This window comes from Onychostruthus taczanowskii, unplaced genomic scaffold (genome assembly GCF_017590055.1).
Source record: "Onychostruthus taczanowskii isolate IOZ18803 unplaced genomic scaffold, ASM1759005v1 scaffold30, whole genome shotgun sequence".
Lineage (NCBI taxonomy): Eukaryota > Metazoa > Chordata > Aves > Passeriformes > Passeridae > Onychostruthus > Onychostruthus taczanowskii.
Window position 1 is genome coordinate 4577216 of NW_024500350.1, and position 15984 is coordinate 4593199.

Below are 15984 nucleotides of genomic sequence, written 5' to 3' on the forward strand. Positions count from 1 at the left end.
CGGCCGCCGCGGGCAGGGCAGCATCTCCCGGGGCGCGGCGGCTCGCGTGAGCGGCGGCGTGCGGAGGGCGGGGGGAGGCGGTGGCTCCCGCCTCAGCCTTCCCCAGCAGAGGGTGCCTGCCGGTGGGAAGGGGGAAGCCGCGCTCTCCTGGACTTTTGTGGGAGTGGGGGTTGTGTTGTGTGTGTGGGTTTTAAGGGGGGTGGGGTGGGTTAGGAGAGAGTCTGTGGTTTCCATGGAGATGAAGCTGAAAGTGCAGGAAATTTAAAGGCTTTGGGTCCTTGCAAAGCAGACAAACTGGTGCCAACGTGCGTGGCTGCTTGTTGCTGCTGAGGAGGCTGCTTTGCAAACGGCGGAGAGGAGCGGGGAGGAAGAATCGGCAGCTACTTCTTCCACACGCACGGGCAGACAACGAGAAGCGGCAGCAACAAGCAGAATTCGCAACAAAAAGAGGCATCTCCCGTTCCCGGGAAGGGCGAGAAGAAGCAGCAGCAGCAGAATTTTGGAGCGGCTCCACCAGGAGAAATTTTATAGAGAAGCCTGCAAGAGAGAGTGTTTGCAGGGGGCTTGTTCTCCGCGCTTATCAGGGGGCTGTCTTTGCTGGTGGTGCGGCGAGTGGAGATCGTGGTCCCTTTCAAAGACGAGCTATTTTGGATATCCCCGTACAAGTTTTCTGATGTATTTGCTTGCACCTTCTTCCCTTGCTGTTTGGTGAATCCAGCCCCCCCCCCTTCCCCCCCCAGGATGGATCATTCCCAGTGCCTTGTGACTATATACGCCTTGGTGGTTCTGCTGGGTCTCCGGCTACAGCAGGGCGCCTGCCAGCACTATCTGCACATCCGACCGGCTCCCAGCGACAACTTGCCCTTGGTGGATCTAATCGAGCACCCGGATCCTATATTTGACCCCAAGGAGAAGGATCTTAACGAGACCTTGCTAAGGAACCTCATGGGCGGACACTTCGACCCCAACTTTATGGCTGTTTCTTTGCCCGAGGACCGGCTCGGAGTGGACGATCTAGCTGAGCTGGATTTGCTGCTCAGGCAGAGACCCTCGGGAGCGATGCCCAGCGAAATCAAAGGGCTGGAGTTTTACGACGGGCTGCAGCCGGGCAAGAAGCACAGGCTGAGCAAGAAGCTGCGCAGGAAGCTGCAGATGTGGCTTTGGTCCCAGACCTTCTGCCCGGTCCTATACACGTGGAACGATCTCGGCAGCCGCTTTTGGCCCCGGTATGTCAAAGTGGGCAGCTGCTACAGTAAAAGGTCTTGTTCAGTCCCCGAAGGCATGGTTTGCAAACCTGCCAAGTCCGTGCATTTAACGATCCTGAGGTGGAGGTGCCAGCGCCGGGGCGGGCAGAGATGCACATGGATACCCATCCAGTACCCCATCATTTCGGAGTGTAAGTGCTCCTGCTAGGGCTGGCACTTCACTTCGCGCCCCTTCTCCAGCGGACTCACGTGGACCTTTGCTGCAACAGAAATAAAAGACATTTGCTTTCTGGTTAACGTTGTAATGCACTGTAACGTGTAGGAGAATGTATATTATGTGTATATATGGCACCGGTTTAATATACTATTAAAAGGTCAGTATTATACGTGAAATAATCAGCGTCTACTGTATTTTCAAGACTATTACCCTGATCGTTGCTAATGTATTCTTTTTTTTTTTTTTTTTATTGCTTCTTGCAGATCAGAGAGAAGTTGCTTCGCTTTGGCGAAGTAGGTTTTTTGTTGGGTGTTTTTTTTTTAATAAAAGGATTAAAAAATAAAAACCAAACTTTTTTTGATAAGAAAACTTTGATAATATTTTCCATTATTCGGAAAGCGTGTGTGTGCGAGTTGGTTTTTTTTTTTTCCTTACGGACTTCAGATTTAAAATAAAAATGAATAAACGCCTAGAGCACAATGTTATTGTAAATAGAGAGAACAGTTCGAATGACTTAATCCTATGTAAATGAAGAGTATCTGCTATTTATTCTTTATATCCTTGTAGTAAAAGTGCAGTGCAGAATTAAAGTCAACCACTAAAACATGAGCCGTTTGGATTCTGTTTGCTTTTTGGTTTGGCCGCCGTCGGGGGGGCTTTCTTCTCTCTCCTCCTCGTTCTCCACGCTCAGCAGGACGTTTCGTGGTGTCAGGGGGAGGTGGGAACCTGCTCACGACTCTGTTAGAGGAGCTCTGCGGCACCTACACGGCCGGAGTGCCGCGGGCTGGGGGCGGCCGGCGGGGGGGTCCCTCCTGTCCCTCCTGTGCCTCCTCTCCGCGCCGCGCTGTCCCCCGCGGCCGCGCAGCCCCGGCGAGCTCGGTGGCAGCTGCTCGGGGATTTTTCTTTTAACCGCTTGACATTTCATTTACAACGGGACACGTGTCTTTCACACCTACCATTGTGGTGGGACACTGCTGAAACTTGACCCCTGGGCTTTGGGGGGTTTCGGCGCAGACACGTTATTAGCCTGATCCTGTGACAGCCCCGCACACCGCCCGCACCGGCCCGGTTAACTCTTTGGGCTCCCGCCAGCGCCGGGCCATCGCCACCCTGACGGGCTGCCCGGGGCTGCGGGGCTCGGGGACTGCACCCCCTCCCTCGAGCCTCCTGTCTCCAGGCAGCCCGGGAGCAGCGTGCCCCGCGGCCGCGGAACAGCGAGCTCTGCCGCCCGCTGCCCGCTGCCCTCGGCGCGGCGGAACCGCCCGGCCCGGCCCGCGGGGCTCCGCGGACCCGCAGCTGTCCCGCGGCTCCGGCGGGACCCGGCCCAACTAGGGACGTGTTTGACTTTTACGGCTGGGAGAGCCGGCGGTTCGTATCTCGTAGATACCAACTGCGAAAACAAACTCTCCACGTGTTCTTCAAAGGCTCCCTGACAGTGCAGAAAGCCTTTTCCTTATTTATCTTGGAGCCAAAAAGCTCTTTTTTTTTTTTTTTAATTTCTCCTCGAAAACTCGGAGGGAATCTATGCTAATCATTTTAAACCCGTGGGTCTTTCATTGAGACGAGCCAGCCGTGCTTTCTCTAACGCTCGGTTCGGGATCTCCGAATGCATATTCATTCCCTCAGTCTCTCGGTGCGTTTTACCGCCCGTCTCTTTGCTCTAATTTCAATAGTTTTGGGAGGGGGGAAGAAAATCAGATCTTGGGACATTTAGGGTATTCATTAACCTAGTGAAGAGGAACAGAGGCATTATTACTCACATAGAAGGCACCCTGCCCCCATGTCTATCTAAGGGTTCATTGTAAAAGGATTAAAAGTTAAAGACCTTCATCTTATGATTCTTTCATTTAATCTTCGTGGCGCCTGAAAGACATGCTGGATGGATGATCACATTTAAAATATTCCTAATGTCGGCTACCTTAGGACTCCAGGCAGGGCAAACAAACGTAATTTATTTCCAGAAGAAAGGGTATATTGAGATGTTTAAGTTTATGAACCACCATTACCATGTATATTTGTTAGGTTCTGACAAATACCCAAATAACATTAAAATCAGCCATTCATCACATATGAATTTATGCAAAACCTTGTATGCCTGGGGCCAATATTTTTTTAGACAGAGTTTCACTTGCAAAAAAAAAAAAAAAGTTTATTTAAAAAAAAAAGCAAGAGTTTTTCATGACTGGTAAACATGAGAATTATGTGAACAGAAACTATTTCATGCTGGGATGGCAGCCAGGGACTCGGGAATGTCAACAAAAGTTCTCCGAAGGTTGAAAATGTCACTGGATTACAATACAAGGTCCTTTGCCCCATTAGCAAACTTTGCTAAAGTAATATTCCCACTACTTAGCGAGGGGGCTCACCCAGTGATTTATCTGTCTGTGATCCCAGCAATGGGGCAAACAGGGACTTCATCTGGAAACCACCTCTGACTGCTGCCTTCAAGATTTAAAAATTTTTATGCGTGCAGAGCTGAGTGTGTATCGGTGACTGTTATGTGAGTGTAAAAGAAGTATGCTGTTAATGTAGTCTAAATATTTATCACCATATCTGTCTTAATATTAATCCGAGGGTCATTGTCATCAGAGAGTTGTGTATGTACATGCTTTCTCAACCAATAACACCCCGTTAAAAAATTTATGAGAATATTTTGGGTTTTTAAAAAATCAAGTTTCACCATCCATTTTGTCAGCTGGTAGATCAAAAGTAAACTAGTAGTCTTCACTGTTGTTTCTGGTCAGGTCCACTTTCTGGTCCTCCTGCCCTAGTGTTGAAATGTTTGGCTTGTAGTGGAAGAGTTTCAAGCCAAACAAATAAAATATCTTTCTGATGAATGTTTCTATGCAAATTTATTTAATATTAGATTTTGTAATATGTTTTTATAGCAAAATTGAATTATAGCTCTTTTAAATAGAAATCAATTCATAACACAGCCAGTTTTTCTTTGCTGATCTTTGTAGTGGCATCAAAAGACTGCACAAAGACCACTGTAGGGAAGAATTAAGGGAAAAGTTTAAAGTTTGCTTTCAGATACTCTGCAGTTTCTTATTTTGCAATTTTAGTGTCTTAAAGCATAATAGCGGAAATGCCAATTCATTTCTGTGTCTGCTGTAGGCTCAGCTGAGTCTTTTAACCTGTGTGCTGCAGTTCCTTGTGAGGAGCACAGGACTTTGTCTTCTTTGCCAGTGTAGTCAGTCGTTGTCAGAATAATCTGTTCTCTCACACCACGTGTTTATTCAAAATCTAATGAAGCTGAGGCCTGGTGTTCAAGAGAGGTTCCTCTATGACATTGCATTTAGCATCCAAGCCATTGTTTTTGTCAGTGCAGAGCAGTATTCTGTGTATCATTCTCCAATGCTTTATACTTCTGATTATCAGGGGAAAACATGTGGCTTTTAATCAAAGTTGTGATGATGGCTACTTTGAAAGTGCTAAGAGGAACACAGGCAATAAAAGCGCAAAAAAGTCAACCAGAGTAACTTGTCCAAATTAACTAATTCAAAATTAGTTCAGATAGTGTGAAGAAAATAAACCAGTTGGGAAACATTACACATTAAAGTGTTGTCTCCTCACATACATACTTAATTGAAAAATCTGTTTGATTTCTTTTACAATTTTCAAAATACCACCACAAAGATGAGTTCTTGAGATTGCATGAGGGCACTGTGGAGTCATCACCAAAATAACCACAGGTAGAAATTACAGCGGTAGTATTTGGGTAAATACTGACAAGGTTTTCTTCTTCCATAGTTTTATTAGAGAAATAATCTTAATTTAGTTACATCAACACCTGGAAAAAAATTCCCAGCAGTTCAATTTACTGGGCTGTGTAATATAAATGTAATCTGCACCACATTGGCTGGATCTTGGACACATTAAAGAGAAGATATTCCAGCTTGGAGATTCGCCAGGAATCTTCATTGAAAGCTGAAATAAATATAATGACGTCATCATATAATGTAACATCATAGCTTTCAAGGTGAGCCAAACCAAAGGTATGCTGGCAGGGGAGTGTTACCACCTGGTAGATCCATGCTAGGAATAGATATGATACTCTCATCCAGCAGGGAGGAGAACAGCCACGCTCTTCCTGGAGTGCCCACAAGGATCCTGCAGTCTCTCTGTGCCTGCAGGTCCAGTGGGAGCCTTGCTGCACGTGGGAGCTGCAGGATCTGTGTCAATGCTCTCTTTTAAGAGAGCAGCTCCAGCAAATTTGAAGAGACCTTTTCATTCCCTCTTCCCTGCTCCCAGACCAAGCAAGAAGCTCCAATGGTTAAAAGGAAGGGAATGAATACAGTCACTTGAAACAACTGTTGGAATGGTTCAGACGGGAACAGAAATATTCAGCAATCAACATTAAAGACTCTAAATCCTTGAGGTGTTATTGCAGGATCAGCAGCTTACAGCCCTCTTCATGAAGCCTGGGTACCAGTGTATTACTGCTAAGTCCCCTGCAGCCTGTTCCCTGGGGGGAAAGCAGCTGCCCTGTGTGATGTGCTTTTGAAGAGTCTGGGAGAAAAGCTACTGCAGAGAAATCTTCACGGGTGTAACATCACAGTGAGTCCTTTTTCCCTGCTGAACTGTGGGACAGCAGTGCAGAGATGTCACAATTTAACTTCTCACTCTGTTGGGTGGATGTCTTAATGGAAACCAGCTGAGAGCTGATGCCATGGGAGCTCACTGTTGTAGTTCTGCCCTCTCCAGGGGTATATTCATGTGCCTTCAAGCATCCTTCTGAGTCAGCACTCAACGGCAGACCAGCCTGTGCATGCACTGAGGTCCTGTCAGCCTGTAGATGTCCTGGAAAGCTTTGGAGCCATCCCTGTGGGGGCCTCTGGCTGTGTGTGGATGCTCCCATCCCAGAGCCCAGCTGAAGGCAGAGGCACTGACTGAAGGCACATAGATCCTGGCACTGACTGGTCTGGAGTCTGCTCTTCGCCCAGGACAGACATCACCCAGCACTCAGGTCTCTCCCCTGGAGAATCCCAGAGTAGTCACTGCATCAGATAATCATAACAGAGTTTGAAAATAGGTTTCACACTCCCTCCTCGTTGTTTTCTTTCCCTCATGAGAGGGGGAGTGGCAAGGCTCCCATCACAAAGAACGTTACTCAGAACCAGAACAGATCTTAAGGCACAACACTAAAAACCTGTATGCAATGGAGAAGGACTGGGTGGCTCGAGGGATTGGTAATGGTATAAAGAGCTTTTCACCACTAGGCTTCTGGCTCTGATCCAGAGGTAGTAACTGAAAGCCACAGTCATCTGATGCCTGCAGAGTGGGCTCTGTAGAATGAGTTGTTGGTCTCAGCATAGATCCTACCAAGCAGGATCCAGATCACAAAGCCACCACCAGAACTGTCATGTTTGCAGGGATTCTCAATCCAAAGTGCAAAATGAAACAGAAATGAAGATGTTTGATCTGTGTTTGTGGTTAGTAGCTTAGCAGTTTGTTATTTTGATTGTGATTGTGATTGTGAAGAGTATATTGTTGGGTATTTTTTGTATTGTGGGGGAGGGATTAAATTAGGATCATGTAACCAATATAGCCCCTTGTATTGATACAACCCTGACAGCATTTTCCTTCTGGCATAGCAAGGCCTTTATTTTTGGCCAACACCTGGTAACTTATACCTGGCTTGGATGCAAACGCGTGGTCCAGAGGAAGACAGAGCAAACAGAAGGGCCAGGCACTGCTGTATTAATTGAAGTGCCTCCTGCACTGGGTGGTGTAAATAACTTCATAATAAGTGCATCTTACACCTACGGGTGCAAATACCTTATTTACAGCAGTGCAGCTTTCCAGGGCTCAGGTTAGAGGTTACCTTTCCATAGGATTCCAAATCACACAGCTCTGAGCACACACTTCACTCTGAACAATTTCAGAATATCCCTGCCAGGCCGCTGTGTTGTACCTGTGCAATAAAAAAAAAAAAAAAAAAAACCCAGTACCTTTCTCAGCAATAAATAAGCTGAGTTTAACTTGAAGTATTAGGAAAAACAAGTACATAAAACCAATATATATTTATATAAGGGCCAGTGTAAACATAAGTCCTCTGTTTTAAAATGAACCTTCTGGTCTTTCAGGCACTTCATAATATTGTCTGGGAGTGAAAAATGGACAGAAAATAATTTTCCCTCACTCCCTCTCCTAGTTTGCTTTGGACATTTAGGCACTGCATATCTAGCCAGGTTTATTTTGCTTTTTGCGTGGATTTGGTCCTCTAAGGACATTCCATTTTTCACACAGCAACAGAATGTTGAATAATATTGAACAGATATTATTGTAAACATGCATAAATTACTAGAGAGATTTTATAGCCCAGTGAGACGAGCTGAAATACTATCTGTTAAAATCCACTTGGAGTGGACTTCCAAGTTCATCATGTCCTTTTGGAATAAGTGGGTAAATTTTTGTTTTGTAGGTAATATTTGCACAATAAATGAGGTCATTGACCTGAACCTTGAAGCTCTTGTAAATAAGCCTCAGTTAGAACCAATGCTAAATTAAATCTCAGTGCTACATCCCCTGGCCTTAGAAACAGCCAGGTATCTCTCATTAGATCTGCTCCTAGCTTCATGAGGGTGTGAAGAGCCCTTTGCACCCAGCAATTTACTGGGTCTGTGGGGGGTTCACCCTGGCAGGACTCCAGGTGCCCACCAACGCTGCTCTATCATTCCTCATCTGGACGGGGACAGCGGGGAGAAAATACAACAAGTGGTTTTGGGGTCAAAATAAAGGCAGGGAAAAATCCCTCACCAATTGCCATAACAGGCAAAACAGACTTAGCTTGGGGAAATTTATTTATTACCAGTCAAATCAGAGTACTGAGAAACAAACCAAATCTTAAAAACACCTCCCCTCCACCCCTCCCTTCTCTCCAGGCTGAAATGCACTCCTGATTTTCTCTGCTTCCTCCCCACCAGCAGCACAGAGACTTGGAAATGGGGGCTGGGGTCAGATCATCATGTGCCATTGTGTTGTTCCTCCCTGCAGAGCGAGAGAATTCCTCACACTCTTCCCTGCTCCAGGGTGAGCTCCTCTCTCCATGGGGCCACAGGTCCTGCCAGCTCCAGCACGGGCTTCCCATAGGGTGACTTGGAGTGGGCTCCTCCAGGGCTGCAGGTGGATGTCTGCTCCACAGGGGACCCAGGGACAGCCTTCCTGACCAGAGTCTTCTCCAGGGGCTGCAGGGAAATCTCTGCTCCTGGACGTGCCTGGAGCAACTCCTCCTCCTCCTCCTCCTCCTCCTGCACTGACCTGCTGTCTGCAGCGCTGTTTCTCTCCAGTGTTGTCACTCCTCTCTCTGGCTGAAGTAGCTGGATTTTTTGTTTCCATTTCTAAATACCTTTGCCCAGAGGCTCTCCCGGCACGGCTGATGGGCTCAGCCTTGGTGCACCTTGGAGCCGGCTGGAATTGGCTCTGTGGGACACGGGGCAAGCTCTTCAGTGAGGGCATCCCTGTAGCCCCCCAAAGCTGGCCACACAAAGCCAGCGCCGTTGTGTGTGTGCACCGTGGAGTTTCTGGTGAGCTCGGAATTCTAATAAAGCTCCCTGAGCGCTACATGAAGAAGGCATTAAAGCTGGACCACCAGGTTGGGAATAGTTACACTGTATTTAAGCTGTCTTCAGAAGTGCACAGCATTCTGCTCTGAGCCAGCAAAACCTCCAGCACGACTCAGCCAAGGTTTCACGAGCACATCCACAGAAGAGCTCACTGCTCTCCCCACAAGTCCAAACGTTGTCCCTTGGAGCGGCTGAAACCTCAGCACCCCGTGGCGGAGTCCCGGGGGAACCGGGAGCAGCTTGGGTGTTCAGGGGAGGGCTGTTCTACCTAACCAGGAACAGCTGAGTGTTGTGGTTTGTATAAACTGTTTGCCATGTATGTGTGGCATGTGGCAGTAAATGAAACACTTACTTTAGAACTTATTGAAGTTCTTTCAGCAAAAAAATTAATGTGGGGTTGGCTTTTATGCGTTGTTTCAAATGAAGCAGAGATTTATACACCTTATTATCCTAATTTTTTTCCAGACACTGCCCTGAATATCTCTCATATCTTATGGGAAATCAAATATCAGAGATCACTGTTAATTTCCCATCTATGGTAAGAACAAAAAAATGAGTAAGTCTAATGAAGTGGCATGTAGTCAAATGTTCAGACTGTAATCATCCACGAAATGTTTAAAGCAATCTGAAAGAAACTTTTCCGACTAGGCAGACTAGGTTCCTCTTATTCCTGAGCTTCTGAGAGATGCCAACACAATTTAAGGTTAACATTTTCAGTCCTGGGTGCCTGAGATTAGGTATCTTGTTCAATAAGATGACATCTATGGCAGGAAAAACCTTTGGTTTGAATTTTTGGATGCAGAAATTCACTGCTCTCAGTAGGACACAACAATAATACACCACACTGTGAAAAACAGCAGATGTAGCTTTACTGCTATGTACAAGACTCTGTCTGATATGGTGAATTTTGTAATTTGTTATAGTAAGCTGTTTTGTTTTGTTTTCAAAAGAGCTAATAGATGCACATGTTTTAAAATGGAGCATTTAGGTATATAACGTTCCTAGGAGCTGCAGAAAACCCCATTTCCAAATCTTCTCACTCTAAAGTAATGAGAAAAAGAGGTGGTCTTGGAGCTTCTCACAGACAAGAGAAATCCTAAAGCAAAATAATTGGATTCTAATCCGTATCTTCTGCCAGGGTGGATTTATAGGGGCAAAGGGGGGATGGGGGAAGAAGAGCTGAGGCAGCATTACCCTCTTTTCACTTTTTTCCCTCCTCCTGCTTTCCACCAACGTGGGTGATGGTGTCACATGCTGAAGGAGTGGTTGAGTCCCCTCCCTCCTTGATTTCAGCTCTACAACAGCCCCTGAAGATGTGATGGATAAATATACTGATTCAATACAGTTACTTTATGCCAATCAAAGATCTTCATCTGCTTTTAAAAAATACAAAGTATTTTCAGAGATCTCTTTTCTATTTCTTATTACCTAGAATCTTTCTGTCTTTGGTTCAGTAATTACTTGTCACTGAAGTTTCTCTTTGCCAGTTATATTTTCTCTGAAGGTTATCCTAATATTGTGATTAAAATGTTTTTTTACCAAATAGTAGGTGTTCTGTGAAATTGCACATTTTATCTTGCAAGTTTAGCTTTGTGGAATTTCTTTCACTTTCTGTAAAATCAGAGCAAAACATGGACTTTAATATTCATAACTGGGAGACCATAGAGCTTAATACAGTCTACCATATAGACAGCATGCTCCAACCACCCTTATTTCAATTGAAAAAAAAAAATGTTTAAAAAATTGCTGTGGCACTGAATGATAGATCTGACTCATGAGTAGCTCTACTGTAAGTATTAAATAGCCCCATTACAAATTATCCCCAAATCTCCTCCTTCCTCAGATGCTCTTGAGCATCATTTCTGCGATGCCACTTGAAATGTGTGAGTCAAATATGTAATTTATTTCAAAGTATGCCTTCCAGCCTTACTGAGCAATTCTATCATTTATTCTGTAACCCTTGTCCTCTTCTTAGTATTTTGGATTCATATGAATGTCTCTGCTGTAAATTGCTCAAAATAGTTTAGGTTCTGTAAGACACTAAATGTTCCTGGTCCTACCTGTGCAAATGGTCTTACTCAGGTAAATAAATTTCTCCACTGGTACAGACTGAAGAAAATATTTTAGCAGTTTTTCTGGGGCAAAAATGGTGACTCATTGGCAGCATAACATTTTATAGATTCCCACCAGCTGAAAAATCTGGCCACTTTGACCTTTGAAAACAATAAACTATTTTTTTAATTAAAATATTTTGTTCTGATCTTTTCAGGGTAAGACCTGTTGATTTTTTTAACTTAGTGTGTTTTTTTCATTTTAGAAGTCCTCAATCAATTCTGTTACAAAAATCCATTCCTTTTTAGCCTGCATAAACTGAAATCCCATTTCAATCAAAATTGTACTCAGTAAGATGGAACATGGGGTGAAGATGGAACAGAGCATTCCATGTGATTCTGAGACAGTATTTCTTATTTTTCAGCTCACCAAAAAATTTGAAAATGTATTATTTTTGAGCTCAAAGCATGTATTTAAATTATTCACCAGAGCTGTGAGGAATGGAAAATTTAGATTGTCTCAGAGCTCAAACCAGATGCCAGATCCATGGCTGCAGTAAATCAGCATAGCTGTGCTGATGTCGGGTGAGCTGGGTGGTTTTATGCCAGCAAGGAATCCATCTCCATTTAAATATTTGGCTCAGTAGGAATGTGTAGATGGACTCTTCAGGTGGCTATGGCTTGGAGCTGAGATCTTGAGAGGAAAGACTTGCAAAATAAAAGTGCTGTCGGACTTCTCTGTGGCAGTAACGTGTGATGTTTGAGTACTAAGTGTGTGCGTGGCCAGTACCACATGAATTCCCTTCCACGCTCCTTCACTAGGAATATTAAAAGTTGCATAACTTCCAAGTCTTTCTGTGAGCTGTTGATTAGCATTCCACCAGGATCACTAACCTATTGGAGTGTCTGTCACTATTGGTGGAAAAGACTCTTTTATTTCCTTCTCAAATGATTTTGCTTTTCTTCAGTGGTGTCCATAGCAACCCATACTGGTAGTGATGAGCCCCTGATTCTGTTGCAGGCTTTCCACAGCAGTGTCTTGCCAGGAACAGCAGCTGAGCTGTTGTGAGGCTGCTGGGGACGAAGCCACACTGGTTCTCCTGGGCAATGGGAGGGTCTTCCCACACGTGGCAGGTCAGTTCCAGTAAGTGGCATGGCTGTCAACTGGTCACACTGCCATCTTCCCTTATTCTGAACACAGTGATGGGAATCTTACCCTGGAAGGTCTTTTGCCTGAAATGCCTTTTCTGAATGTGTCAATGCACAGATGTTTCTCTGCCTGTCTGTAACTATTTCCATGAGTATGAGTTTGCTGCTCCCAGCTGAAAGTTAGTTCTGGTAGCAAATAGTCTGTGGAAGAGGTTGTCCAGAATATGGCCAGGGGACCAGGAAAGCAGTTTGTCCCTTAATCTTTTCAGTCATCTCTCCTTGTTTTAACCTTTTTATCTAAGCAAAAGACATCTCAAGAAATGAGTAATCTGCAATACAGACTATTTCTGCTGCAGACTTCAAATCAGAACCAACAATCTAATGTCCTGCTTGAATAAGAATGACTTCATTACCTAGACTGAAACTGGCAAGGAAGACAAAATGCTCTGTTGTGGTCTCTTGTGCCTTAACCTAACAAGTCTTGGACTTAGTAAGAATTGGCTTTATATCACAGCATGCATAAAGCAGGGACTAGATCCAGTGACCTTTCTTCTTGCAAGCAATTCTTGCTCATATATGCAATCAATAGGATGGTTTGCTTAGGTAAAGTTTCTCTGCATGTGTAGAAGTGGAAAGGACCTGGACAAAATTCCACAGTTTTTCTTTCTCTGACTCATACTTGTCTCTGGATTTGCTTTGTGTGTGTATTGGCAGTGCCATTGCATCCAAGCCCCAAGTACATCTCTGCAGCTCTTTAGGTTGGGTTTTGAGTGCCAAACAGACATCCTGCATTTCTCATGCACCCATAGAAGGATCTGCCTTTTGGAAGCAAGAAGTCCTGACCAAATGCCTGTTGCATGAAAGGAAAATGATTTGTGCCGTCTGAAATGCCCCTGGCATCTCCATTTGTGCTGGTGGTGTGTCAGTTCTGGTGTTCAGAGTAATTTCTTCCAGGCCAGCTTCGCCCCGAAGCCCTGGAGCGAGGGTCCCAGCTGAGCTGGGGCCAAGCACAAGGAAGGTTGTGTGAACAGATGGACAGACCAGCAGTCAATAGAGCGTGCCTGAGTGTGAGAGCAGAGCTCACAGGTGGGAAGGGCCAAATGTCTGTATGTACTGTGGTTAGGGGGACATACCATTGCTAATTCTGCTCTGGGCTGACTTAACTGCAAAAAGGAATTCTTCCCTCACCACATAAGGAGAGGTTTTGGCCTGTTGGAATTGCCTGGGTGGTGCAAAGGAAGGTGGGGTGTAGAGAGACATTCTAATTAAGTCTCTATCCCCTTTTGTTCATATCTTTTTAGGAGAGCCCCCGTGGAATAGACCAAAATAAGCTCCTACCCCTAGCTGAATAAGTTGTCAGGGTGCAGAACTATATTCTGCAGACTTATGCATGTGTAAGGGGTGTGTAACATTTTTGTCTGAATGGAGCCCTATGTTCTCATAATTTATAGTAAGTAATCTTATTTGCAAAGCATGCCCTTACAGTTTTAAAAAACAGGTTAATTGACTTGCATAAAAATCAAACATGTCAAAGTTTTCCATCTCAACACAAACACCACATTGAGCAGCACATTGCTACAATAGCCATGATGCAGTCTGAGCTACCTATTGAGATATTTCATAAACCAAAATGGAATCTTTAAAAGTTTGTCAGTTTTGCATACCTCTGAGTTTCTGAATTTAGGAGTCCATTACTTGACTAATTATACAATGTTTTATTTTTTTCCTTGTGTAAATAAACAAACTTGTGTCTGAATTTTGGCAAGGGGCACTAGAAGCCAATTAGAAGGTGTTCCCAATGTATTACAGTATTACAAACAAGATGCCTTTTCTTAGAAAGGCGAACACACCATGTTTCTTTTAATGAGTGTGAAAATATACCAGTTGCTTAATCACTAGCAACTTATAGTTATAAGCATAAGTGAGTCCTTTCTCAGGAATGAAAAACATAGCTTAGGTTCTTTACTAACAGATGACATTTTAATTTAAGGCTCCAGTTTTTGTCTGGAAGGGCTAAAATATCTGAATTATTTGAGAGAGAAATAGGGGGTAGAGGGGAGGTATGGAAGAGCAGGCAGGATTTTCTTTGAGTAGACTTCACCCCATGCTCCTTTGAGCGGTGAGAGGAGTGTGTGTCCCCTCAGGCTGTGTCTGCAATGCCATCTGAGGTACTGTGCCATGTCTAGCATGAAACTGGATCCAAAACTAAAGCACCGTGACTTACTTAAGAGTAAAATATTCTTTCTACATGTTTTAGGTCTGGGTTGAAGCAGCATCCCCAGCAGTGCGAGCCCTAGGAAGGATGGTGGCTCAGCTATAGTTTCTTCCCATGGTCCTCTTCTGAGTGAAAAACAGGAATACAGCCTGGAGTTACTTTGAAAGGATAAAGCATCCTCCTGTGCAGCCCAGGCAAGTCACAATATGCTCGTTGTGAAGCAACAAAAATATTAAGCTGGATAAGAGGCTGGATAGAACAAATAGCTTCATATAGAGACCCTTTATCCTTGTTTTCCTTGAAATGTTTGTCTAGAAACATAAAGATCGCTTGATTTATGACTTGTTCAACAAGCTCCAAATCAGATGGTGTTGCATTCAGAGCAGTGAATCTGTCAGCCTGGCACTGCTCCACTGCAGCCAGAGGAGTGCTGAAAATTCCACACGACACATCCCCAGCTGCTGCTCACTGGGGTTGTGGCAGGAGTGTGGTGCTTGTCAGCAGATAGAAGTGTGGAAGGATCTGGACCATCACAATTTTTAATCTTTCTCAGAAAAATAAAATAAGCCTTGGGAAAGCTCTCCAGTGTTACTTAAAAATAGGAGAAAGAGTGTTAGTGGTCTTATATGGATTATATAAATTACTAGTTTATTAGCAAAAGGGATCATTTTGAAAAGAAAAAAATTCCCTTGAAGGGAATGTTTAACTTCTTTGCATTACTTTATGGGTATTTTATTTTACGTTTTAAAATAATTAAATCTTTTAAAGCAGGCATTTTCCCTTTCCTTTTTTGTTCTTTTTTTTTTCCTTTTTGCCAAATAACACTGTCCTTGCCTCAGAGCACCCCAGCTTATTGTGTGCCATCCTCAGTGCTGCTCAGCCCTGAGGCATGAGCTGGAGCTCAGTGAGTTACAGTGCCTGGCTTCAGCCAGGGTCTGTGCAGGTACTCTTAATTCAAGGCAGGGCAATGCTGACTTAGCCAGAAAACCAAGCACAGGAGGTTTAATCCAAAGCCAGCTACACTGCCCAGCTTTAGTTGTGCCAGGTACATGAGTTAGATTCCTAAGTTAGCAGTTTGTATCCCGGGTTCCAGTGGAGCATTCAGAGAGGCAGAGCACAGCTCTCAGCCTATTTACTGCCTTATTTGCTCTAAAGCACCATCAGAATTTTCACACAGGCATTATAATAACAGCAAAAGCAGTTCAGGAGTCCTTGAAAGATAAGGAAGATGAAGAGAAAGAAAATGTAGAAAATTGCTTCTTGTGCTGTGATTTTTTTTAGTGGAAAGTCAGTCTTGTAAAAAAAATGGGTTATTTTTTCCTTTTACTAATGCATCTCAAAATGTTCAGGTTCTGAAAAAATGGTGAGGCTTTGATTGGGTAGAAAGCCTTCTGTTAAAACCAGGAAAAAAATCAGGTTTGCTTGTAAAAATTCTTTGGATTTCAGTACTCAAAAGTAGAGGGGAAGAACTTCGTTCAAAACTAAAACATTTCAGCTTTCTGTCACTGAAAACCAAAAAGTTGTCATTGAATTTTTTGTGGTGAAAGTAATAGTTTCTAATCTAGCTCTGAGATTTTCC

General features: G+C 44.2%; 1 protein-coding gene across 1 annotated transcript; it reads left to right on the forward strand.

Annotated features, from left to right (window-relative positions):
- The first annotated feature begins 661 nt into the window (after positions 1 to 661).
- Positions 662 to 1637, forward strand: NOG (noggin). The gene has a single exon (XM_041409306.1). It carries the CDS (start codon positions 742 to 744, stop codon positions 1411 to 1413), a length of 672 nt encoding a protein of 223 aa, XP_041265240.1. The 5' UTR covers positions 662 to 741; the 3' UTR covers positions 1414 to 1637.
- The last annotated feature ends 14347 nt before the right edge of the window (positions 1638 to 15984 follow it).